The sequence below is a fragment of the Arvicola amphibius genome, chromosome 1 (genome assembly GCF_903992535.2).
Source record: "Arvicola amphibius chromosome 1, mArvAmp1.2, whole genome shotgun sequence".
Taxonomy (NCBI): domain Eukaryota; kingdom Metazoa; phylum Chordata; class Mammalia; order Rodentia; family Cricetidae; genus Arvicola; species Arvicola amphibius.
In genome coordinates this window covers 36,978,158-37,006,119 of record NC_052047.1, presented here as the reverse complement: position 1 = coordinate 37,006,119, position 27,962 = coordinate 36,978,158, and the positions used below count along the sequence as shown (strand labels likewise).

General features: G+C 38.3%; 1 protein-coding gene and 1 pseudogene across 1 annotated transcript in view; both read left to right on the top strand.

Annotated features, from left to right (window-relative positions):
- Positions 1-27,466, top strand: part of Ube2k (ubiquitin conjugating enzyme E2 K) — a 59,925-nt gene extending 32,459 nt beyond the window's left edge. Inside the window, exons 2-7 of the mRNA XM_038323543.2 lie at positions 34-127; positions 4,053-4,111; positions 12,250-12,332; positions 21,871-21,970; positions 25,664-25,792; positions 26,047-27,466. Coding sequence (XP_038179471.1) covers positions 34-127; positions 4,053-4,111; positions 12,250-12,332; positions 21,871-21,970; positions 25,664-25,792; positions 26,047-26,121 — 540 coding nt within the window. The 3' untranslated portion in view covers positions 26,122-27,466. The remainder of the gene's footprint in view (positions 1-33; positions 128-4,052; positions 4,112-12,249; positions 12,333-21,870; positions 21,971-25,663; positions 25,793-26,046) is intronic.
- On the top strand, positions 4,315-5,585 carry LOC119810175 (annotated as a pseudogene).
- Positions 27,467-27,962: the final 496 nt, after the last annotated feature.

The following is a 27,962-nucleotide window of genomic DNA, read 5'->3' as shown; positions in this document are numbered from 1 at the left end:
ATAACTAACATTTATTTTCTGTTTATTTTTAAGACGAGCAAAAATCAAATTAAAGTAGATCTTGTAGATGAGAATTTTACAGAATTAAGAGGAGAAATAGCAGGACCTCCAGACACACCATATGAAGGCAAGTACTTTTTTCTGTATCAAAATATTGTGTGTATTAGAGCTTATCTGAAACATTGAGTCAGAGTTATCTTGAGCATCTATCTATAAAATTCATGGAAGGTAATTTTATTTGGCTTAGGGTAAGCTGCAGTTTATAAAACGATAAAATTTTACACTTAACTGGACTTTTTTTTTCTTACTGAGCTTTAGCTAATTTTTAACAAAATTCTCGAATACATTTCATAGAGCCAGGTTACAGGTTACATAGGCTAGAATTTAATGTTCCATTTGTCATAATTCTCTTCTACGATGCTGTAAAGCTTCTTTCTTTATCTTGTTTTCAGTTCTGTTTTAAAGTAGCCACACATTGTATAGCATGACAGGATTAAATATAGAATGTTAAGCCTTGAACTTAGATATACTCAAATACCCTTGATGTGACTAGTAACAAACCTAGTTTTAACATTTTGACTAATAAGATGTTGGTTTTACTTTTAAAAGCTCCTCCTCTCTATCATTTATTTCATTTGCTCTCATTATTATATAGGTTTTCAGATACTGTTCTTTATTTAAAACTACTTGTGATTGTTTTAAAACATACAAAAACAAGAAAATAGCTTTGCTGATTTTCATATTCATGTCTTTTAGCTTTTTACTTTAGAACCTGGAATTAAGCTTATGATAAAGGACGAAACTGTAGTATTTGGATTTATTAGTCAGATCTTCATTAATTGGAAATTTGGGTCATGTAGGATAACCATGACTTCTACAGTTTGCTCAATAACTGTTCAGATATTTGTTTAATAGAAAGCATATGGCCTTATGTGGTAGATCCTCCTTGTAAGAGCATTACATGTATTTTATCATTCAGTTTTCACCTAATCTTAGACGGTAAGTATAATAATTCCTGTTTAATAAACATATTTGAGTTTAGACATAAGTCATTTGTCTAAGGCCATACTTCTTAAGTGAAAAGGCTGAGATTTAGCTTGCCTTTAACTTCAAAGCATATGCTTTTAAATAACTTTTTGCTTTTGATTAAATCAGGATTCACCAAGTATTAGAAGTGGTGCTTATGGCTTCTTTAAATGTAATACTCTTAGTAATCTGTAATGAAGTTCAGAAAAACCCAATTTTTTTTTTTAGGGCTTATTTAACTTTATTTTTTTATGTGCATTAGTGTGAAGGTGTCAGATCTCCTGCAACCGGATCTTCAGACAGTTGTGAGCTGCCATGTGGGTGCTGGGAATTGAACCCGGGTCCTCTGGAAGAACAGTCAGTGCTCTTAACCACTGAGCCATCTCTCCAGCCCCAGAAAAACCCAATATTGTTGGCAAATTTTGTTTTCATTCAAGATCTTAAAAGATCCTATAGTATTGTTATAAATTCTTTCTTGTTGTTTTTTGAAACAGGGATTTTCTTTGTAGTTTAACTCTCAGCAGGTTCTCCTTTTCAGTTTGCGAAGTGTTGGGATTATAGGTATGAGTGACCCTTGTTTGGCTTTCCCCCTACTCTCTCCCTATTCACCTCTGATTTTTTGAGACAGGTTCTCTTGTGACCTAAACTGTTCTCAGACTGGCCATTGTGTGGTTGAGGCTTGTTCTGAGCTCCTGCTCCTCTAGATTCCACTTTCCAGTTTCAGGGCTCACAAGCACAACCCATATGCCTCGGGCACCAATTTTGAAGTGCAAACAAAGATTATACTGAAAGTATTCCATACCCACTAGTATGTCTGGCTTGTACATGTTTGTCGTGTTCCCTCCACCTTCCAGGGTCTCTCACTATGTAGCTCTGACTCTCATGGAACTCACTATGTAGACCAGACTGGATTTGAACTCATAGAAATCTGCCTGCCTTTGCCCCACAAAGTACTGGGATTAAAATCATGTACCACCATACCTGGCTCATTTAGCTTTTTTGACATCCATTACAAGATTTTCATTATCTTACAAAAATCAAATGTTTTAGTAGTTTTGATCTCCTAGCTTATTTAATGACAGGTATTGTAATTGTGTTTTGTTTTCTCTTTTGTTATTATTTTTTTGTGGTACTTAAGATGAAATTCAAGGCCTTGTGCATGTTCCCAAGCAGTTATAAACTGAGCTATATCCCTAGTCTCATAATTCTTCCTGAAGTGCTTTTTGAGATAGCTCAGATACTTTTAAAATGCAAGAAATAGTATTATTATTCTAGAGCTGCAGCAAACTTATAGTACACAGGGACCTCTCAAGCTCAGTGAAAAGAATGTTACCTTATTAGCCATGTTTCATAAGTAAATGAACTTGTAAAAAGTAGATAATATATAATTTTTCTTAATTGAGATAAAGCATTCTATATTTATTAGAAACAAGTTGCTTATTTCTACAGGTGCTTCAAAATAATACAATATTTTTAATAGCTTTCCTAAGATTTGGGGACATGTGCTTGAAGAGTAGATTATTTTAAGATCTTTTTATTGTAAAAATGTTACAGCAATGTTTTTTAATAGTGAATCTTTTATGTTAGTGGGTCATGAAATCTAGAACTGGGAGGTTAATTAGATGTAGAATTTGGGGGGGGGAAGAAGAGAGAGACAGAGAAAGGAGGAGAGGAGAGGAGTGGAGTGTTTAAGGCACGCCAGCTTTGAATGTTCTCTCTGCTCTGTAAGTCAGCAGGACATTGAATCAGGAGGTCGTCTAGCCTCCCCATACCATGTACTATATAGCATTGTAGGATTGTGTTGCACACCCAGTTAAGAGAGGATATTCTTTGCCAGTCTCATCTCTTGCAAGACTTTCGCCTTCAGTGATCTGGAACAAGGAGTTATGGTTCACTTTGAATACTTCATTTTTGAAAACCTAGATACATTTTTCTTATTTTTAGAATTTTTAGAAATGTTTGTTTAACTTGTGGTTGGTAAAGGTAACATCAGAACCAAACAGAATATTGCTTTCGGTTTATATAAATTTTTGCCAGTTAGTACTTTGTGGAATACTTGTTGTAGTACTTTGTTAGAAGAGGATAGTGTTATTTCTTTTGCCTGTTTTATGTTTTGTTCTTTGGCTTTATTTTGAAATTTTAAACAAAATATTGACATCTAATTTAGGGACAAAAGTTGATTGTTTTGTTTGAGACAGGTCTTATGTAACCCAAGCTAGTCTTGCACTTTTCTATGAAGCCAGGGTTGGCCTTGAGTTCATGGTACACCCCCCAAAAAACAAACAAACAAACAAAACCCCAGGGTTTTTCTGTGTAGTCTCGGCTGGACCTCACTCTGTAGACCAGGTTGGCCTCAAACTCACCGAGATCCCTTTTCTCTGCCTCACAAGTGCTGGGATTAAAGGAGTGCTCCCGCTCTCTCTCTCTCTCTCTCTCTCTCTCTCTCTCTCTCTCTCTCTCTCTCTCTCTCTCTCTCTCTCTCGCGGTGGTTTTCTTCTTTCTATACTATCCAAGTTCTGGGGTTACAGGTATGTGACACCATGCCTGTCTAAGGGGCATAAATGGGAAGACTGAAACTAGGGAAATCTATCTAAGAGAGCTTCCCTTTTCTTAATGATGTATCTGTGTATTTTGTCTCTATACTGTCTATGCTGTAATTCCTTGCTGCCCTCCCCCCTTTAAAACCTGTTTCCTGTTAATATCTCTCATCAGGTGGACTAGAAAAAACAAGACTTCTGAACCTTATGCTACTAATTAATAATGAAATATTTGACATTGGTTTGTCTATAGAGTTAATGTATTTTGGTTCTCTAGTTCTGTTACTGCTAATTAATATAATATGTATACAGTGGACATTTTATGCTTTAAGTATTATAAAATCATGAATGATTATTTTATTTTGGAATTTTAATTTTCTCAGCACTCAATACAAAATTATACTTACTTTGAAATAGTCTTTCAGTGTATTTGATTTCACATATTAGAGTTGATCAGCATTCTCAAATTTGTTTTTTCCATTTTTTTAGGTGGACGATATCAACTAGAGATAAAAATACCAGAAACATATCCATTTAATCCCCCTAAGGTATGGTAAACCTTGTTTTATGCATGTAGTTTTAAAATATTTTGTATTTCTTGACTCACCTTATTAATGGATAAATATCAGTATATTTAAGTACTTTGTTAAAGTTACAACATTCAGAGTTAAATGTGAATAAAGTTAATGGACAAGATTTCAGGCACTGGTCAATGGTTTACTTCTAAAGTTATAATGAGCCCTGGCGTGATTCCGTCCTGCGTGCCTGTTCTGAGGAGCAGCAGGCAGTGCCCTCCGTCCGACTTCTCTACCACCGAAGAACGCGCCTCCACCTCATGGAAGACTCCATGGACATGGACATGAGCCCTCTAAGGCCTCAGAACTACCTTTTCGGTTGTGAATTAAAAGCCGACAAAGATTATCACTTAAGGTGGATAATGATGAGAATGAGCACCAGTTATCTCTAAGAACGGTTAGTTTAGGTGCTGGGGCAAAAGACGAATTACACATCGTAGAGGCAGAAGCAATGAATTATGAAGGCAGTCCAATTAAAGTAACACTGGCAACTTTGAAAATGTCTGTACAGCCAACAGTTTCTCTTGGGGGATTTGAAATAACACCTCCTGTGGTCTTAAGATTGAAGTGTGGTTCAGGGCCTGTGCACATTAGTGGACAGCATCTAGTAGCTGTAGAGGAAGATGCAGAGTCTGAAGATGAAGATGAGGAGGATGTAAAACTGTTGAGTATGTCTGGAAAGCGATCTGCTCCTGGAGGTGGCAACAAGGTTCCACAGAAAAAAGTAAAACTTGATGAGGATGATGATGAAGATGATGAGGATGATGAGGATGATGAAGATGATGATGATGATGATTTTGATGATGAGGAAGCTGAAGAAAAAGTTCCAGTGAAGAAATCTGTACGAGATACCCCAGCCAAAAATGCACAAAAATCAAACCAAAATGGAAAAGACTTAAAACCATCAACACCAAGATCAAAGGGTCAAGAGTCCTTCAAAAAACAGGAAAAAACCCCTAAAACACCAAAAGGACCTAGTTCTGTAGAAGACATTAAGGCAAAAATGCAAGCAAGTATAGAAAAAGGTGGCTCTCTTCCCAAAGTCGAAGCCAAGTTCATTAATTATGTGAAGAATTGCTTCCGGATGACTGACCAGGAGGCTATCCAAGATCTCTGGCAGTGGAGGAAGTCTCTTTAAGAAAATGGTTTAAACAGTTTGAAATATTCCGTCTTACTTAATTTCTGTAACAGTTGATATATCTGGCTGTCCTTTTTATAATGCAAAGTGAGAACTTTCCCTACTGTGTTTGATAAATGTTGTCCAGGTTCCATTGCCAAGAATGTGTTGTCTAAAATGCCTGTTTAGTTTTCAAGGATGGAGCTCCACCCTTTACTTGGTTTTAAGTATGTATGGAATGTTATGATAGGACATAGTAATAGTGGTGGTCAGATGTGGAAATGGTAGGGAGACAAATATACATGTGAAATAAACTCAGTATTTAAAAAAAAAAAATAAAGTTATAATGAGAAGCAAAGCTTACTAAAGCTGTATTGCTGTATATTGACGTATAATTTGTATCTCATAATGGCCCAAATACTAGCTTCAGTTAATTAGCTATATTACTAATTTAGAGAAAGGTTCTTACTTGTTTTAAATAAATGTTGTTTAAAGAAGTATATGTTCTACACTAATTTAGAAATTATTTGAGGATCAGGGATTAGCTAGCTCATTGGTAGAGTGCTTTGCTTGCATGTGCTAGGTCTTGGGTTCTATTTTAATTACTGCCAAAAAGAAAAACTTCGCACAAACCACAATAAGAATGAACAAAAAAACAGAAATGAGTAAATCATACCGAGGAATTTTTCAATAAGTCTTCTACTCTCTGCTTTTTTGGATCTCACATTGTAGAAGGGAAAAACCATTCTTCTAATGGTGATGAATATTGAGAGAGAATGGCGTTACTCTAGAATTGTATGCAACAGAGAAACCTAGCCTAAACATGGGTCACAGAAAGTACAGCCAGTGCTCTTAATCTCCGAGCCATCTTGACAGCTCTGACTTGGCTTGGAACTCCCTATGTTTACTTTGATGCCAAGAAATCCAATTGCTTTTGCCTCCCAAACATTGGATTTGAAGGACCTTATTAGCTTTCCTGGCCTGTATTTTTTGTTCTCAAAGGTGTGTGTGTGTGTGTGTGTGTGTGTGTGTGTGAGAATGTGAGTATGCTGAGTGTGTATGGGTCCCCATTGAGGCTAGAAGAAGATACCCCTTGTAGCTGGACTCTGGATACAAGCAGTTCTGAGACATTGTCAGCTGCCATTTGTGAACGAGCAACAAATGCTGTTAGGTAATGAGCTGTCCCCCATCTCATTAGTATTTTATAAAATTATTAATGCTGACAAAGAGTACCAATTCATGTATTGAACCTGTGTCTTTCAGTGTCATTATTACTCCTATGTTTTATCTGTAGCTTTTAATAGTGGAATGTTTGTGATTAGCCTATCATAGCAGCTGAAATGTTTTGGGATGCATCACTCAGCCTCCTGGTTTTTTCTATTTAATAGATAGGAACCTGTAACCTCTGGAGATGGCAGTTTGTAGGACTGAGTGAGGCCCTCTGGTGCAGTACCAGAAACTGAGAGAAAATGGAACCAAAATACAAACAAAAAGGAATTACTATGGTAGCAAAAATTCCAGGTTGAATATATGTCATTGTTTTGTGTTATTCTGGATTGAGCCTGTAGCCTGTACCCATTAGACAGATACATTACCATTCAGCCTGTAGCCTGTACCCATTAGACAGATATATTACCATTCAGCTTCACCTGCAGTGCTCCAGGGTGAGTTTAGAGCACCTGACTCTGTTCTTAGGAACATCTGTTTTATGATATGCCTGACTTTTGAGGGGAAACAGAGTTTCTTTTCCTTTTGTAATTGTCACTTGTGATAACTGTCACTTGTGCTGTGAATTTTCATTTTCTGTAATGAATTTTAGCTCTGACAGGTGAGAGAACTTGGGCTAAGAGATTAACTAGCATCCAGATAGTTGAGAATTTGGTAGTTTGTATGTTAGGTTATTGGGCTGATTATCCGTCTGAGGTCCTGATACAAAAGGAGTAAGAATAAAGCATTACCTCACCCGTGTGTGTGTGTGTGTGTGTGAGAGAGAGAGAGAGAGAGAGAGAGAGAGAGAGAGAGAGAGAGAGAGAGACAGACAGACAGACAGACAGAGAGACGAGAGAGAGAGAGACAGACAGACACAGAGAGGAGAGACAGGTCTTCAGGTTTCTGTATCAGTTGCTTTTTTCTTTCTCACTGGCTCATGTCCTTAGCCCTTTCAGTTTTTTTTTCCTATTTTTGTTATGTTCAGTAGGTCCTTGTGCCTACTAGGCAAATGCTTTTACCCAGGGTTTCTTCTTGAGTTAATAAAAATAATTTAGAGCCGGGCGGTGGTGGCGCACACCTTTAATCCCAGCACTCGGGAGGCAGAGGCAGGCGGATCTCTGTGAGTTCGAGACCAGCCTGGTCTACAAGAGCTAGTTCCAGGACAGGCTCCAAAGCCACAGAGAAACCCTGTCTCGAAAAACCAAAAAAAAAAAAAAAAAAATTTAGAATTAAATGCTGATAGGCTGGGGATATAATTGTTTGAACTCCCAATTAGTATGGGCAGCTCAATACTGGACTAGCCAATATAGCTGTTTGATGCATGAAATAAATAGTAATTTTTTTTTATTTTACGTGTATGCTTTTGTCTGCATATATGTATGTGCACCACATGCATGCAGTGCCCTTGGAAGCCAGAAGAGTGTTGTGTATCCCCTGGAGTTGGAGTTAGAAATAGTTGAGAGAGGACTGGGGAGGTGGTTCATCTGTTCAGAGCATTGGTTGAGTCACAGAACCCACATAATGGATTATGGTCTGTTGACCAAGGTTTCTGTCCCTCCCGGTCTTGCAATCGTTCAGCCCCAAATAAACACATAGAGGTCTACATTAATCATAAATAGATTGGCCTAGTATCTCAGGCTTCTTATTAACTCATAACACCATGCATATACATGGTGCACAGACATAAATGTATGCACAACATCCTTCTACATTAAAGTAAGACGGTAAAGATCTGCACCTTTGACTCTTTAAATCAGTTTATTTTTTAAAAAGAAACAAACATCTGGTTGCTTGAATTTGAACCCCAGTCCTCCAGAAAAATGACCAGTTCTGTTAACCACTGAGCCATTTCTTCATCTCTGAAATTGAGTATTAAATACCTATACCTATCTTTTCTTTATTTTTTAATTTTTTAAAAAAATTTATTTTTATTTAATGTACATTGGTGTCCCACCTGTTTGTCTATGTGAGGTTGTCCAATCCCCTAGAACCGGAATTATAGACAGTTGTGAGCTGCCATGTGGGTACTGGGACTTGAAAGTGGGTCCTCTGGAAGAACAGTCAGTGCTTTTAATCACTGAGCCATCTCTCCATCCCACCAATACCAGTCCTTAAGGAGCAGGTCTGCTTTTTTTATTTAAATAATACAGACTTTTCTTTGAGTGAAGTATTTTCTATTATGGAACAAATATAGTATCTATAAGTTTTTTCATCAGAGTTAATAATGGAATTGTGAACTTGTGTCTAACATGGAGGAAGAGCTGTGATATTTATTGACGTAAAGAGTGGGAGAAATGGAGATCGCAGGAAGAGAGAATAATTGTTGCTAATATGAGTCATTAAGCAATATCTTTTGTTCTGTAACAATTTTTTTCTCTCTACAATATTTAGATTTTTGTGTAGCAGTTGAACACTCACTATAGCTAGTAAGTTTTGAATTTCTTCTTTTCTTTCTTTTTATTTTTTATTTTAGACAAGTTTTTCTGTGTAACAGCTCTGACTATCCTGAAACTCACTTTGTAGACCAGGCTGGCCTCGAACTCACTGAGATCTGCCTGCCTCTGCCTTCAAAGTGCTGGGATTAAAGCCATGTGCCACCGCCACCACCACAGGCTGAGACACAGTTTTACTATGTATCTCTGGCTGGGCTGAAACTTAGTACGCTTGCCCAGACTTCTCAGCAATCCACCTGTCTCTGCCTTCCAAGGGTTCTGAATAAAAACATGTACCATAGCACATGGCCTATGATTTTGTTTTTTCAGAGTCTCAGTCCAGATAGGTCTAGAACTCTACACAACTAATTATGACCTACATCTATGATTCTCCTTCTACCTTCCAGTTTTTACTTTATCCCTGCCAACTTTTTTATTTTATTTTTTTAAGATTTTAAATTTCTGTTAACTTAGTTCAGGAATTAAAGAAATGGAGAAGTGTTGGTATATAGTGGGTACCAGGTGGTTAGAACAATGGAGAGAAAAGCATGTGGTTGCTTAGGGGAAGCATAAGACCCAGGAAAGGCAGAGTGAGAAAGTAGGAAGCTAGTAATTAAAACAATAAGAAAGAAAAAAATAAGAGATGGAATGCTGGTGTATGCACACATTTATTAGTCTGTCACTGCTGAATGGGTAGATGATAATTGTCTTGAAGAAAATTATTCTTTTGGACCATCTATATTCAAAATTTTTGTAACAGTAAATTATACATCAGTATAAGAATTAATTTGACAATTTCCTTGCTCCCTTTAATTCCTTGGTTCTGTACATATATAGCTTCAATAAATAATGTATAGGTTCCTTTCCCTTTAAAAAAAAGATATAGTGCTTTACAGTATAGTGTTCCCTGAGTCCTAGGTTTGAGATCCAACACTGTGTACTTCCTCTCTGCAAGAACAAGATGAGTTAACGTGTCCTCAGATTACTTGCCTAAAATACTCTTTTTGGCATTTTTAGTAATAATTTAATATTTTTATAAAAGCTAGCTATATTAGTGTAGTACAGCTTTAAAATTTCTTCCCCCTGGAAACTGAGATGGGAGGGTCCTGAGTTTGAGGTCATCATTTTCTAAACAAAACAAAACAAAACAAAATAGGAAAGGTTGAAGAGCTTTAAGATTAGTGGAGAGATGGATGGCTCAGCAGTTAAGAGCAGTGGCTGCTCTTCCAGAGGTCATGAGTTCAGTTCCCAGAAACCATATGGTGGCTCACAAACATCTTATAGTGGGATCTGATACCCTCTTTTGGCATAAAGTCCATGGAACACTCATATACATAAAATAAATCTAAAAAAAAAAATAAATTGCAGTATAGCTGGGTATACTGGAACATACTTTTAATTCTAGTACTGGGGAGACAGGTAAGCAGATCTCCTGGCCAGCCTGATCTACATAGTTCCAGGCCTGTCAGGGATACGTAGTGAGACTTTGTCTCAAAATATATTAAAAAATTACAGAATGCTGTGCTTTCCTTGAGATATTACTGATAATTTCAGTCATTATTTGATGTCTTTATGAGTTTAATATATTGATTGATTATTAAGTTGTACATTTTTGTGCTTATCTCTTACAAAGAAATAGTTACTGGAGGGCTGGATGGTTCAGTTTAAAGCTCTTGTTGCTTTCCTAGAGGACCTGAGATCAGTTCTAGACACGCATCTTAGGCAGCTTACAGTTTTTTCGAACTCCACCTCCAAGTGATCTGACATCCTTTTGTAGCCTTTTCAGGGACCCATTCAAGTGTCGTTTGAGTGCGTGCACGTGTGTATGCACATGTGTGTACACACATGTACATGGTGGGCCATGGTGATGTTTGCAGAGGCTAGATCTCAGTGTTCAAAGCCAGCCTAGTCTACAGAGCAAGTTCCAGGATAGCCAGGGCTACACAGAGTAACTTTGTCTGGAAAAACAAAAGAAATGGTTACTGTGCATAAGTCCTGTATGTCTTAGTGACTTTGTCTGTATTTAAGAGCTCTTGTCGCCAAGTGGTGGAGGCATTCGCCTTTAATCCCAGCACTGGGGTTGCAGAGGCAGGCAGATCTCTGTGAGTTTGAGGCCAGCCAAGTCTACAGAGCAAGTTCCAGGACAGGTTCCAAAGCTACAGAGAGACCCTGACTTGAGAAACTAAAAAGGGGGGGGGGCAGACTCTTGTTTTATCCCCATGATAGCAGTTTGTCATAATAGCGTCAGGTCCTTCAGACACTGGAGATGCTATACCAGGTGGCTGGAGACCAAACAAGGCAGGAATTAAAGATGTGAAGTTAATTGTATTACACAGGAAAAAGTGGAGAAAGCTGTGGGACTAGGTTGGGAAGAAGTGATAAATAATGGAGCTAAAATTATGAGTTTAGTGCAGGGAAGAGTATAGAAGAATGTTACAGAGAAAAGAAATAGCATACAAAATTCAGGCTGCAAAAACAACAACAAAATTCTTGAATATGATACCGAGGCAGAGAGTAGAATGGGGATGAAGTCTGAGCTGTGGTTTAAAGTCAAGCTAATAGCACGATCTCATACCAGGTGAATGAGCCTGGCCTGTCACAAATCCAATCAGTAGTGAGCATTCTTTAGAGCTATTGAGATAGGTATCATTGAATACAGTGATATAATATTTATTATTATTTTGTTTTTGTAGCCCTTGCTGGTATGAATTTTCTCTGTAAATCAGGCTGGCCTCCAACTCTCACAGATCTGTTTGCTGGTTCCCCAGTGCTAGGATTAAAGACGTTAGCTACCACGCCCATCTTGATTTTAGTTTTCTTAAAGTCTTTAAGTTTCTCATTTGTGTTAGACATGTAATAGTAGAACTTCAAATATTTCTGAATTATTTAATAATATTTGAGAATAACTTGTATAGAGAAGTTAGGACCATTATAAGCCATTAGTACATATGCATCCATTTTTCTTTAAGCCTATTATGCACTTTATCTCACACTTGGGTAGGTATCATTTAATGTTTCTTTTTGGTTTTACATGCTATTTTATTGGATTTGATTGGATTTTATTTCTCATGTAGCATAATTCTAGGTACAGTGTAAATATATGATAACTGTTAAGTGTGTTTGTATGTAAAATGTGCGTTAAAAACATTAAACATATGTCATTGACCTTTGCCCTTACCATTGATATACTGTGAAAGCTTTGCTTCCTATATGCTTCCTTGGAAAACTATCATAAAGTGTATCATTTCTCTTGATGTCATTTTCTTCTAGTTCTATTTTACCTCTACATGTTGGGGTCTTTTGTTTTGTTTATCTCTTGTTGCTTAAAAACTCAAGTGTGCTTTATATTCTAGGTCCGGTTTATCACTAAAATATGGCATCCTAATATTAGTTCCGTCACAGGGGCTATTTGTTTGGATATCCTGAAAGATCAATGGTAAGAGACTTCTGAATTTGCTCTCTTCTTTGTTACATAGGAGAACCAAGACTAAGAATGTTAAGTGTGTTAATTCCCCGAAACATAAGTTATACTTTAGGCAGTAGTTTATAAAGTCTCTTAAGTACATAGTTGAAAGTACATTTTAATTGAGATCATGATAGCTTTTTAAATGGACATTTTAAAAATAATATCAGATACTAATTTTACATTTAAAAAATCTTGAGTTTTATTTCTTATTTTGGTAAATTTCCCTCTTTGTTGCCTAAGGAAGGTATTTGTAGTGGACTAAAAATGTCAGTTGAAGCTGTCCTCTTACTCAGATGATTTATAGGCAAGAGTTGTATTAATTGTGATATTTAAGGCTCAGGTGTCACCAGCTATTTTGTTTTTTTTTTTTTGCATAAATCTTTCACTTCACTTGCCCTCTTATTTGTAGTTTTTTTGTATTTTGTATTTTATTTATTAATAAATTAATCTTATTAATGGAAAAACTGTGTCCAGAACTATAAAATGAAATCGAGTAAGGCAATATTCAGCTGTGATTCCTGCACTGGGGAGGCAGAGGCAGGATGATAGTTAAGTTTGAAGCTAGTCTGGGCTACATAGTAAAACCTTGCTTTAAAAGGGAGAAAATAAAAGAATGTGATGTCATCAAACAAAGGAAAGCAGTGCCATTGGTAAGAATACATGGAGCACTGATCTTAGAGAAATCTTGTATTAGGGAAAGAAAGTGATGTTAGAGAGCACTCATGCTGCAGTGATGACATTTAGTCTGTGGGAAGTTTGTTTTGTTTGACTGAAAACAGAGTAGAATTCCTGCTTTGGTTTCTTTTTGTATCAAGTTTCTTGATTTATTTTAGACTATACTTAACTAGTCACTCTTTGACATGTGACTTTTTTGCCAGCATCTTAAAAGTCAAGGTCTCATGGTTTTGTTTTTCTGTAACGTTTATTTACAGTCTTTTATAACTTCATGTCTCAGTGATATCAGTGCGTATTTGAATAATTGAAGATGTTCTCCTTTTATTTTGCTTCCAGGACATCACGTCCATTTTGGCTTCTTTTCCCTGTTTGCACTTCATAACCTGCTTGTTTTTCTGTGTCTCCCTGGTCTTTTGCCCATGAAAATGCTGCAGGAAGCAGTTTAGATTCTTGTTTTCCATCTTTGCTTCTTGATGAACTACTCTAATTTTATATTTTCCCATTTACAAACTGGCAGTTTACAAATATCCTTATTTATGTATTTACATTTATTTTCACACTTAAACATGTTTGTGTATGTGTGCACATGTAAAAATGTAGAGCATGGAGCGAGGCAAAGGACAACATCTGGTAGTCGGTACCCTCTCTCTACCATCAAACGAGACGAGTGTGGGAGTCAAGAGCCTCTGCTCACCGAGCCATCTTCCAGCGCATCAGTATCCTCTTTACACTCCAAGCCCATGCTGATGCCTACTTATCTGTACTTGAATTAGGGAATAAACATCTTAAGTCTGTTAAAAACCAACCACCTGAAATCTACTGTTCTGGAAGTTGGTGAGGCACACCTTTTTAAAATCTCACCATCTAGGAGGCAGAGGCAGGCAGGTCTTTGTTAGGTAGAGGCCAGTCTGGTCTACATAGACAATTCCACTTCAGTCAGAACTACATAGTGAAATACTAACTTACAAAAAAAAATCCATTGGGACTGCTGTTCTAGAGAATTCAGGTTGGAATCCAGCACCCACTTTTGGCGTAGGGAGCACTAAGCTCACACATGGTCCACAGACATATATCTATAGGCAAAACATGCCCATACATGTAAGTAAATAAAAAAATATCTTTTTGCTTCTTTTCACAGTCTTCCTCATTTAATTTGTTCAGTTGGTTAGGTGGAAGCCTCAGTATGATCTTGGGTTTGGTGGGTTTTGGTTTTTTTTTTTTTGAGTCAGGGTCTCCCTGTGTGGCATTGGCTAGCCTGGAAGTAACTTTGCAGACCAGGCTGGCCTTGAACTCACAGAGATTTCTGCCTCTCAAGTGCTCAGGTTAAAGGCATGCACCATCACACCTGGCCTGGTTTTTCTTTTTTCTGGTGTTGTGCACCTGTCTACACAAAGCAGTTGATAAGCGTGCAGTCTCACAAGCCGCTTCCCTACCTTCATTACTGTCATGTAAGTGGATTCACTGTCCGCTTACGTTTCATCTGGGTGATCCCAGTGGCCTATCCCCCAGTCCACCACTCTGCTCTACTCTGGTCATTTTCAGCAGTATTATTAAAATTTGTATTGTCCGTCTGTCTGTGCCTACGTGTTTATGTGTGTGCCGTGGTGCACTTGTGGCAGGTGGAGGACAACTTTGAGGAGCCCTTTCCTTCCACCATATGGGTCTTGGGGATTAAACTCAGGTTGTGAAGCTCTCTTGCAGGCTCCATTTGTTCCTCCCTCTTTCTCCCTCCCTCTCTCCCTCTTTCTCACCTTTCGTTTTTGCCTTGCTGCTGATTGAACTTTGAGCCTCACGGCTGGCCAGTGCCTACTATTTGAAATTTATTCCTCTGTGTAGGTGGTGTGTGAGCTCAGGTATCAGAGCATGCGTAGAGGTGAGAGGACAACATTTCTTTCTGCCTTTCCAATCTGGGTATAGGTTGCCAGCCTGCACTGCAAGGTCCTTTACCTTCTGAGCTCTCTTGCTGACCCCAAGCTAATAAATACATTTTGAAATTTCATATTTCTGTTTGCCTTTGCGTATTTCCTAAAGTAAGATTAATTATACATATGAAGTGCTGAAAAGCTCAGTGAAGTACAATTTAATCAGCACTTGTGGCAGTAATGAATAGAATGCAAGAGTTTTTTCAGATACTTAATTTTTCACATTAACAAATTTAGATTTTAAAAATTAATATAAAACAATAAAAATAGATGTTAATGCCATCAAAGATAAAGTTTCTATAGTTTGTAGGGTTGACTAAGTTGGCTTTATGTGGTATTTTAACAGTTATTTCAAAGTGTCATTGACTATCATTGGCTAGCATTATACCGTCTGCCCGCCTACCTGCCCGCACGTCCGTCCATCCGTCCATCTATCTCTATCTCTGTCTACTTATTATTTATTAGGTTGAGCTCTCACTAGAAACACCAGGCTAACCTGAAAGTCAGAAATCTTCTTTTGCCTCCTGAGTGTTGGGATTTAAGGGCACACCGCCACAGCTGGTTAATATTACTTTAAAAAATTAATACTTTTTTATTTTGAAAATTTCATATATGTTGTATACATTGAAATATGTGTATCTCTTCTCATTTTCCCCTTCAACTACTTTACTCTTCCTTGCCATGTTTTCCCAACTTCATGTCTTCATGCTTTCTTATTTATCCATTCATCTTTCAATTTATATATTTATGTGTTTATTTTTTTGCTACAGGAAGCCAGAAGTAAGCTTTAGATGTCATACTATTACTGTCAACCTATTTCTTTTAAAAGAATCTCTCTATGAACATGAGGCTATATATCATTTCAACTGTATATTTAGTTTTTTAACTTTTGATAATTAACAGTTATCCACAATTATTATTTTATATTTTAATAAGTGGTATGAAAATACAAATATATTAGTTACTTTTCTGCTGATGTGATAAAATACCATGACCATGATCAACTTAGAATTGAAAGTGTTTATTTTATCTTATGGTTCCAGAAGGCATGAGTCCATAATGACATGGACCAATGGCAGCAGACAGTCAGAGCAGCCAGCCCACTACCACATGTCGTTGGCATAGCAGCACACAGAGTGAAGTGATCTGGAGCTGGGGAGGCTGTAGGAGCCTGGGTTATTGACTGCTTCCTCCAGCAAGGTTCTACATTCTAAAATTACCACAAACTTCCCAAAAACTGGGAACTAAGTGTTTAAATACATGTCACTATGTAGGGCATCTTTTCATTCTAACTGCTACAGCAAGTAAACTCTCAGGCTTGGCTTGCGAGTCTTCCTCCTTACTCTATGTTAGATTCACTGCATATTCAGCCCAGACGACTCTGGAGTAAACCCTTTGGAGTCCCTGTCTTCAACCCTTTCTTGGCAGTTTCTCACATTTTTTTTTTTGGTTTTTCGAGACAGGGTTTCCCTGTAGTTTCTAGAGCCTGTCCTGGAACTAGCTCTTGTAGACCAGGCTGGCCTCGAACTCAGAGATCCGCCTGCCTCTGCCTCCCGAATGCTGGGATTAAAGGCGTGCGCCACCACTGCCCGGCTAGTTTCTCACATCTTAATGTGCACAGGGTCATTAATCTTTGAGGCCTCTCCATGGACTTGCTTAAAGTTCCATATACTTATGCAGACAGTTTCAAGAATTATCTTATTATTGAGTTTTTTTTTCGAGACAGGGTTTCTCTATGTAACTCTGGCTGTCTTGGAACTTGGAACAGAGATCCACCTGCCTCTATTTCCCCAGTGCTGGAATTAAAGCTGTGCACCACCATGCCTGGCCAGGACTTCTTCTTCTTCTTCTTCTTCTTTTTTTTTTTTTTTTTTTTTTTGGTTTTTCGAGACAGGGTTTCTCTGTGGCTTTAGAGCCTGTCCTGGAACTAGCTCTTGTAGACCAGGCTGGTCTCGAACTCACAGAGATCCCCGCCTGCCTCTGCCTCCCGAGTGCTGGGATTAAAGGCCTGCGCCACCATCGCCCGGCTTGGCCAGGACTTCTTTAAATCTAAAAGATAAAGCTATAAATTTGAATATCCCAGTTGTCTTCAATAGAATCATAATATAATCTGATTTTTTATGTCTTTTATTTTAGTTCACTTAATGCTTTTGAGGTTTATTAGTATGGTGGCATTGCACGTGTCACAGTTTACATTTTAAGGTTAAATAATTAAAACTTAAAGGTTTTGTTTATTTATTCATCAATTCATCAGTGGGAACCGTGTCTGCCTGATGCTTATGTATGATGCTGTGAGTCTGAGAAGTAGAGTGACTGGGTCTCTATTTAATTTTTATTATGTTAGCTCTATTTAATATTTTGAGGAACTTCCACAGTATTTCTGCTAACAGTGAGTGACAGTTAAATTACTAGCAACTGTCATTTTCTGGTTTTGTTTTGTTTTGATAGGCATCTTATATTTTTTTCTTTTCTTTCTTTGTTTTTAGCCATCCATCCATCCCTCCCTCCCTCCGTCTCTCCCTCCCTCCCTCTATTTATTTATGGGATAGGGTTTCTCTGTGTAGCCCTGGCTTCCTTGGAACTTGCTCTGTGTACCAGGCCCCCAATTTACAGAGCTCTGCCTCCTTCTGCCTCAGGAGGGATTAAAGGTGTGCACCCAGTTGATAGGAGGTTTTTATATTTAAATTCTTCTTTGCTATTCAACCATGTCTCCCTCCCTTCCTCCCTCCCTCCCTCCTTCCTTTTTCCCATCCCTCTCTCCTTTTTTGCCTACCTCCCCTCCCTCCTTCCCTCCCTTTTTCCCTCCCTCCCTCTCCTTCCTTATTCCCTTTTTTTCTTTTGTTCTTTTGTTTTGTTATTTAAAAAAAATTATTTTTATTTTATGTGTATTGGTGTTTTTCATGGGTGTCCAGTTCCCTGAAGCTGGAGTTACAGCCAGAGAGAGTGGTTAAGAGCACTGTCTGCTCTTCCAGAGGACCCAGGTTCAACTCTTCAGCACCCATATGGTAGTTCACAACTAACTTCATTGTTATGGGATACCACGCACTCCTGGTCTCTTCAGGCACCAGCCATACCCATGATACAAAGGCAAACATTCAGAAAAAACACTCATACACATTAAATAAATATTAAAAATGTAGTCAGATGCAGGCCTACATTGTTGCATACATATACACACACATAAAACACACAGACGTGTGTACATATATATATATATATATGAAACTGTATAAGAAACACACATATATGTGAATACTATTCTGTTTTTTCTACCTCTTTGAGGTTTGCTCATGGTTCAGATGTCATGTCCCCTAATAAAACTCCTTTCTAAAGGGTAATTTTGTTGTTGCTTCCTTTCCTGGGCCAACTAATGTCAGTTTATTTACTATTATTTAACAGACCTTGGCTCCAAAAAACAAAAACACTTTATTAAAATACATACATAATTATTATTATTTTTTTAATATAGGAATTAAGCGTTAGTCCCAGGCCTTCTCAGGACACCAAGTGAGATGCTTTTTCCACAATGTTGAGCAAAAAGGAAGGCTATAAGAAAGTTCTTGGAAGACCTGGGCATTGGCTCCGTGATCTCCATGTTAGAGAGTGCCTGACTGAAAACAAAGTCCCTCGGGACATTTGGTCGCCAGCTTGTGTGTGTGTGTGTGTGTGTGTGTGTGTGTGTGTGTGTGTGTGGTGCTAGTAAAAGTCATTCTTTTGCTGATAAATCTAGGCTATTTTTAAATGTGCTTGTGCCTTTTTAAAATGACCTTAGAGAGGCTGATGAGGTGGCTCAGAAGCACTCACTGGCTGCTCTTCCAGAGTCTTGGGATCAATTCCCAGCATCCACACGGCAGCTCCCACAGTTGTCTGCAGCTTCAGGTCCAGTGTACCTGACACCTTCATTCAGACAAAGCTCCAATGCACATTAAAAAGAAAAGGAAGGAAGGGAGGATAGACAGACGAAGGACGGACAAGACAAAACATAACCTTGGAAAGTTTTTTTTTTTAATTAAGATATTTTTTTAAAAAAAATTATTTGGTTTTTTGGTTGCATGTATGTGTACCACATTCATGTCTGAGCATGTGGAGGGCATAGAGTGCTGAAACCTCCACGTCTGTAGTTATAGACACATGGAAGCTGCTGTGGGGTCTGGGAACTGTACCTTGTCTTCTAAAGAGCAGCAGGGGTCCTTAATTACTGAACCATCTCTCCAGCCTCTGAAATTCACAAAAATTAGAGCGATATACTCTTCTAAGGAATGAGTTTTCATCTTTTTGTGTAATGGAAAGACAAGTATGAGTATTTAAGGGCTAAATTTGGTTATGTCTGTTTGCTCTTTTATTTAAGAACTTACTGTATGTGTATATGGTGTGTCTGCAGTGCTTGTGTGAAGGTCATAGGACATCGGTATGGATTCTGTTCTCTTTGAACCTGAGTTCTGGGAATGAACTTGGGTCTTCAGGCTGGTGTCACAAGTTTTTTTATCTACTCAGCCATCCCAGCAGCCTCTGTATGTGCTAAAAATATATTAACAAGTCTTGGCTGAAAATTAATTTGAAGTTCTTAAGAAATTAAACACCTAGAGCTAGAAAAAAAAAATACATGGTCCGCTTTGTCGGCTAGGCTATAAAGCTGTATAGCTATTTGAAAAGTGTTTGTTTTGTTTTAAAATAGTGTGTGTGTAGCTGAGGTTGTTCTGAAACTGTAGACCAGGCTGGCCTTGAACTCTTTCCTATCTCTGCCTACAGTACTCTTGAGAGTGAAAGTTTGCACCGCCAACCTGTGCTTTAAAAGCTTTGAAAAGAACTACTGTATTTAAATACTAATTCAGCATGTCAGCCTATTATTGTTTATTTACTCCACTCTGTCTCAGTGTAGCCCAGAACTCTTTATGTAGCTGAGGACTGAAGTCTTGGTCTTCTGAGTCTACCAGGTGCCAGTGTGATTTTCAGCACTTTTTTCAGTGCTCTAGCTTCCCTTAGAGATATAAATTGATTAGAAATTTTCATTCTAGGGCTGTAAAGTTGGATCAGTGGTTGAGAGCAGTGACTGCTCTTCCAGAGGTCCTGAGTTCATTTCCCAGCAACCACATGGTGGCTCACCGCCATCCATCATAATGAGATAACGTGCCTTCTTCTGGCCTGCAGGGATACACGCATACTACATATATATATACACATATACTATGTTGGTGTAGAACAGATGTTGCCAGTTAGCTTAAATCAAAATGACTACTTTTTGTCATTTTCATTAGACAATCTGTTCAAACCACCCCAGCTTTAATTGAGCAGGTGTGCAGTGAGAATTTAGCTGAGCATGAGAAATACAGTCCTAAAGTCCTAGCACTTGGGAGGATGAGCCAGGAGGAGGAACCAGTTCATCATCCTGTAGCTAGACTCTGTCCCCAAAATCAAGTTCCTTGTCCTGCTGATGCTGCTAATCAGGGGAGAAGGACATCTAATGACACTGACTGATCTCATACATGCTGTTTCTAATAAATTACCTTGTAGCCTGAACATTTAGGATTGCCTTGTATTTTCCGAGGACAGTACAAAAGTCGCTGATTTGGTTTGTTTTGTTTCGAGACAGTCTCACTGTGTTGTCCTGGCTGTCCTGGAACTTGCTCTGTAGATGAGGCTGGGAACTGGGGTTTTTTGTTTGTTTTTAGGAATTACAAACTCAGTTAGAAAAGGCTGATGTAGAATGATCATTTGTGGCTATGGGTGAGACTGGGTCGTAGCTTAGTGGTAGAGTGTCTTGCCTTAAAGGCTCTCCAGGGCCTCAGAAAACTGTACTGTTGGTTCTTCAATACATTGCGTTGTAGATTTTATTCAGTATTAATAAAGCTCATTTTAAACAAATAATTGCTTCATAAAAACAAGGTGTTGTTGTAAGTATATTTAAAAGCATTATTTAAGCGTTGCTTGTTTTTATTTTTAATTATGTATATGTATTGGTATATATATTGTATGTGAGTCCCTATAGAGGACAGAAAGCATTAAATCTCTTGGAGTTAGAGTTACAGGCAATTGTGAGCTGTCCAGCATGGTTACTAGGACCTAAACTCAGAGGTCTTCTGCAAAAGCAGTACACTTACATTAACTGTAATTTGTCTCCAGCTCCATGTGATAATATAGTTTGTCCCAGTTAGGAATATTAGGAACTGATTGCAGAACTTCTAAAAGGCAGTTTATTTAGCAGGCTCTTAAAAGAGATGTCTGCAGAGAGGGTCAGTGGTTAAAAGGACCCAAGTTGAATTCCCTGTCCCCATGTTAGGTGACAGAGAACTGTATGTAGCTCCAGCTTTAGGGGATCATCTGCTTCAGGTTTCTGTAGGCACCTGCATCTGTGCACATACATAAATATTCTTATAAATAAAAACAGTTCCTTCAGAAAATTCCATAGGTTGTATTAGTATTAATAACTTGAATTATCTCTATTAAGAACTACAGGCAGGGGACTGGAGAGGTTGCTAAGTGGTTAGGAGCACATGTTCTTGCAGAGGACTCAACTTTGGTTCCCAGCATCCCTGCAGCAACTCAGGATCATCTGTAACTCCAGCTCTAGGGATCAGAGCCCTCACTGACCTTCATGGACACCACGCATTTAGGTGCATATGCATACATGAAGGGAAAATACTCTACATATAAAATCTAAAATATTTGTTTAAGAAGAAAACGAATTAACAATGGAGTAAGTAGATAAAGCTTACAGGATAGGTAAAGTAATGAGAAAAAGCAAGGTTGGGTAAGGACGTGATTTCAATTGTCTTAAAAATAGACTCATTGTAAGAATAAAAAATTGGCAATTATGCATACAGTTGTTAACTCTTGTTTCAATTCAGAATACATACACTTCGTTTATGTCATAGCTCCTTTTAAGCAGGATATTTTTCTATTTTGAAATTTAGGGCGGCAGCAATGACTCTCCGCACGGTATTATTGTCATTGCAAGCTCTGTTGGCAGCTGCAGAACCAGATGACCCCCAGGATGCAGTAGTAGCAAATCAGGTAAGAAGGCAGATTTTGAAAGACTTTCTTAGACTTGATGTCAGCATATGAACATTCTTTATTGGAGCTTATTTGGAAATGGTTTAATTGGGCATGTGATAGATGCTATTTCCTAATGTATGAAAGAATTCCACAGTGAGTCCCTATGTAGCTACCATCCAGATTCTATAGTTAGCATTATCACATGCGTCTTATCATTTGTGCACCCGTGTAGCCCTCTCTCCATACATTCTTGACTTCTTCCTGGTGGTAATCTAATGACCCCCTACCAAAGAAGTGGAGTCCACAGTAGTGGCCTTAGGAGTGATTTTCATGTGTGTTGCTTTTTATCTATAATGCCTTTAAGGATAAGGTAAGGCACTTCCACTATGGCTGGTTTGGGTAATCTTATTTTATAGGAACAGAGTCACAGGGACAGTGTTACATACTGTCTGTGACTTGAAAAGCTTAAATTACTAATAATATTATGAATTCCATATACCTTGAGACATAGCTTGCCAACCTCTACTGTAAGTATTCTGATTTACTGAGCATTTTTGTTGTTAAATAACATCATCTCTCAATGTATGAAATACTTCCCTCTTCTCTCCCTATATTTACAGTTGATTCTCAGTTTGTTTGTTTGTTTGTTTGTTTGTTTCTCTCTCTCTCTCTCTCTTTCGTTCTTTCTTTCGTTCTTTCTCTCTCTCTCTCTCTCCTCCCTCCCTTTCTTTTTTTTCCCCCTTGAGACAGGGTTTCTCTGCATAACAGCTCTGGCTGGCTTTCCTGGAACTCACTCTGTAGACCAGGCTGACTTTGAACTCACAGAGATCCGCCCTCCTCTGCCTTCCCAGTCCACTACTTCCTGGCCATTGTTACCCTCTTTTAATGAAAACTTTTGTAGCCCACTCTTGTTTTTCTTGCTTTGATCACTGGATGATCACAGCGCCTACTTTGTCAGTGCACGCCAAGGATCTGCTTATGCTGGAGTTTTTTTCCTGAACCCCAAATCCTCTCCCAAACAGAATCGACTTCCAAGTGTGGAGGTGCACTCCAATCTCAGCAGTTGGAGGCAGAGGCAGGCAGACCACTGTGAGCTCATGGCCATCCTGCTCTACTAGGTAAATTCCAGGCCAGGCAGAGTCACAGAGAACCTATCTCAGAACAAACAACCAAAACCAAGTGGTTAGGAACTCACTATCACGCACTTAGAGCCTACTGTTTACATTGCAAAGGTTCTTCATGATAAATTATCCTGTGCACTTTGTAACTTTTTAACACTTTTAACACTTACCTGTGATTTGAGATCATGAAGTTCTGAGATCATAATCATTTTTATGTCATTCTGTTTTTCTTGCTTTCTCTTTGAGGAAACATTTATCAAGTATCCTTAGTTTTTTTTAAAGTGTGCTTATTATTTGTTTGTGTGTGTGTAAGCACATGTGTACACATATGTGTGCCTGCTTGATGTTTAAGTGTGGTACTGCTACCTCATGGCAGGAATGTATGGGTCTAAGGACAACTGTGTCTCCTTCCATGTTTCTCAGGTTTCATGCTTCAAACTCTTTTTGTATTTTGTTTGTTTTTATTTCTTCGAGACAGGGCTTCTCTGTGTAGTCCTGGCTGTCTTGGAACTCACTCTGCAGAGCAGAAGGCCTCACACTCACAGAGAACTGCCTGCTTCTGCCTCCTGAGTGCTGGGAGCCCTGTCAGGCTTTCAGGCATCAAACTCAATTTGTCAGGCTTATTGCAGGTAGTGTTCTTAGCTGCTGAGTCATCTTTCTGGCCCAAATTTCTTTATCCTTATGCTCTTAAAAGAAAAGAAAATAAAAGAAAACCTTATTGTCGGGCAGTGGTGATGCACACCCTTAATTCCAGTACTTTGGAAGCAGAGGCAACTAACTGGATCTCAGTGAATTCGAGGCCAACCTGGTCTATAAAGCGAGTCCCATGACAGCCATTTTAAAATGTGTCTCTGTTGTGTCTCTTGTATAAATTGAGTGCCAGTACCCGTAGAAGTCTGAAGAAGTTGTCGGATACCCTGGGTAGAAGTTATGCCCCCTGAAGTTTGTGCTGGGAATTGATTTCTCATCATCTGCAGAGCAGCCAGTGCAATTTAACCACTGAGTCGCCTATCCAGGCTTCTCTTTATGGCTTTAATGTAAATATATATTTTTGACAACTTTTTCTCTTCCTTCCCCTTGACGATCTCATTTTTTCTATGCATGCTTCCTTAGTTCCATTGCTGAACTTCAAAGTGCTTGAAGATATGACTCTTCACTGTTTGCACATACAGAAGTCTTTCTTAAGAAGCTTAGCTTTGATTTCCCCACAGATTGAGATTTAAGATCAAAGCTGACTTTTAACATTTTAACACCTAAAATAATTTTCCTTGTTTGGTAACAAAGTATTGAAATACATTAAATATATCTTTTTTTTTTTTTTTTTTTTTTTTTTTTTGAGACAGGGTTTCTCTGTGTATCCCTGGCTCTTCTGGAACCAATTCAGTAGACCATGCCGTCCTTGAACCCACAGAGATCCTCCTGCCTCTGCCTCTCTATATAGTTCAGAACAAAAGGCATGCACCACCACTGTACTCTCTAAGTAGAGGCTGGTGGATCTCTGAGTTTGAGGCAAGCCTGATGTAGATATAGAGAGTTCTTGGATAGCCAGGTCTATATAGTGAGAACTTATTTTAGCAAAAGAAAAAGAGGGGGAGAGAAGAAAAGAATGAATTGATTTGCCTTCTGCCTTGTAACTAGAGAGATGGATGGCTCGGAGATTAGATCCCAGCACCCACATTCCGCAGTTCTGTACTGCCCTTTTCTTGACCTCTGGGGGATTCTACACGCATGTGCATATATACACACATACTTACAAATGTAAATCTTTAAAAATCTTTAAAAATGGTACTTTGATAAGAAATATTAAGTGGCCGGGAGATGGTGGTGCACACCTTTATTCACAGCACTCAGGAGGCAGAGGCAGGCGGATCTCTGTAACTGAGGTCAGCCTGGTCTACAGAGCAAGTTCTAGGACAACCAGCCCTTTCACACAGAGAAATCCTGTCTCAAACAACAACAACAGTAACAACAAAAAGGGAGCTATTAAACAATTTGACAGTTTCTATAAATGAATGTACCTCACATCTTTCAAATTCATATGGCAAATCTATGTAAAAGGATTCTGAATTGTAAATTTTCTTGAATGGTGGTGATACAAGTTAGAGTTGGGTTTACTTGATTACAGAGCAGCTCTAAGAGAGGTGTCTCACCTTGAGCTCTGCCCAGTAAAGTAGTTGCTTATATTTATCAGCCAGTGTTCATGTAATTTAACATGCTGCTGATTTTGTTGAGTTGTGTGATTTGCTGTACAATGATTCAGTAATGGGTTCATTTAATAATAGATGCTTGTTTAAAGTGTATTAACTTTGTCCTTTATTTTCACAAAGCTTCATTTTTTGAATGACACATCCGCAGTGGAAAACGAATACCAGTTTGTGTTTTGTCACATGGAGTGCTGGTAACTGACCTTGTGATTGTGGGCTTATTATTAAGCTAGCACTGCCATTCATTGATCTCTGCAGCCCCAGCCCAAAGGAGTCCCGTGTTAAATAGAAATGTGTTTTCTTTAGAAGAAGCAGAGCCTTAGCTGAGCTGCTGTGTTGACTTTCACTGTATTGTCATGTTAATCTTTTTTTTCCCCTCCATGTAGTACAAACAAAATCCTGAAATGTTCAAGCAGACAGCTCGACTCTGGGCACATGTGTATGCCGGAGCACCAGTTTCTAGTCCAGAATACACCAAAAAAATAGAAAACCTGTGTGCTATGGGCTTTGATAGGGTAAGTACAGGAGGAGTTGATTTCCTCATTCTAAACTGCTCCCAGTCCTTGATACAGGTGGACTTACAATATAAAAGAAATCTAGTTTGGGTTAATAGTGTTTTGTTATTGAATTTAATAATGATTCTTTTTGTTGATTCCAGTCATTGGTAGAGGAAAGAATGCATGATTCTCAGTGCCAAACCTTAGTGAGGTTTTTCAGTGCTTAGCAAGTGCTTCCTTGAGTTGTGATTGCTCTTGTCCTCTTTTTACAGAATGCAGTAATAGTGGCCTTGTCTTCAAAATCATGGGATGTAGAGACTGCAACAGAACTGCTTCTGAGTAACTGAGGCATGGGAGCTGCTGCCAGCCAAGCTCACCTCTTCTTGAGGAGCACCAACATCTGTTATTTTTAGGATTCTGCATAAATTTCTTTTAAACTGGCATTCTTGCCTAATGATGTTATCTAGGCACCATTGGAGACTGCAAAAAAAAAAAAAAAAAAAAAACCAACCAAATTCCCTGCTCTGTAAATAAAGCTAATTAAACGTCTGTGTAAATTTAAAAAGGGGAAATACTTTAATTTTTTTCTTAATAGTGTAAAAAATCTTTGAGCTAAGCTAAAACCATGGAAAAACATGCTACATTAGTGTTTAGCCATGTAACAAGACTAGCGAGTTTGCTTCAGGGTTCTGTTGATCACTAGGGAAACACTCAAGTGTCGCCGCTCCCATTGTCGTGATGCATCACAGCTCCCTAAGCGTTTGAACATGGATCCTCTGTGCCTGTGAATTTACTTGCATGCTTGTACTTGACTTCTTAGGATGGGTAGCTGAAAAGACCACCCTTTTAAGCATTAGGAAATTCGGATTATGAGATTTATCCAGACTTTAAGATGACCTAATCAGAGCTTTTCGGTAACTGTGGACAGATAGGGACACTCTTATTTCTTCCCTGTTAACCATACAAAGCTAAGATTCTCATGGTAAATTTCTGTTTGGTGGGAAACGTGCTGAGGAAGTGTCCCTTGTTCTGTTTTAGGTTATAGGTTTGAAATGTTTTGTCCGAGTGCTTTACTATGTAAGTAATAATGTAAAAATGGGGCTGCCAATTTTATTTCTCTTATAAAAGAATTAAATACTTGATGTTGCAGTACTCCCAGACTTAATAAAGGACCCTACTTAGTTTTTTTTTTTTTTAATTGAATTTGATATGTTTAAACTGATGAAGTCTTTGGAAACTTGAAGGATGCAGTCAGCTGTTTTCAGTAGTGTCAAGTCTAATGGGACTTAGAGTTTGCTTTTGTCAGACACTTGAGTCACTCTTGCACTCCCCATGCTGACACACGAAGGCTGTCGGTGTCTCACTGTACGTACTTCAGATGCACATAGGAATAGGGGCGTGCTAGGCATCTAGCTCTCTTTATGATGTTTTTGACAATGTGAGGATCGAACTCTCCCTTCTGTACATAGACTTCTGTTCTTCACTGTCACTTCTCACCCTGTGTTCCGAAGTTTAAAGACTCTTGGTTTACAAACTCAGACACTTAATTTAACCATCTTACTAAGGTTCAAGTGAATTTATGTAGGCAGTTGTTACGTAGGAGATACAAATATAAATTTATTTGAGGACCAATGCATAAGTAACAGAAATGTAATGGAATCAGACTGAATTAAAGTAAGGCTCTCTTGAAAATCATATTCTAAAAGGTTTGTTTTCTTGAAATGTTCTTCATTTTTTTTTCTTGTTTTTTTGAGACAGGGTTTCTCTGTAGTTTTGGAGCCTGTCCTGGAACTAGCTCTTGTAGACCAGGCTGGCCTTGAACTCACAGAGATCTGCCTGCCTCTGACCCCGAGTGCTGGGAGTGTTCTTCATCTTGTGGTCATAGTAGTTGGAAAATACTTTTTGAACCTGTTAACATAGCATAACTTCATTTGACTTTTCAATATTCTTGATACTACAAGCAATAAAAGAGCCATTAAATAGACTATGACATTAAATATGTGAAGGTTCTTCCAGCAGCTTTCTCAGTTAACAGTGACTCTTAGGGCCATGCACTAAACTCAGGCTGCTATGTTCTCCATGTTTGCAGACACACACATTTCCTGTTGCAGCCACACCTTTTATTGCTGTAGTTTATGTCCTAAAGATGCCAAAGGAAACAAGATTTTTATTTATTTTAAATAGCTTA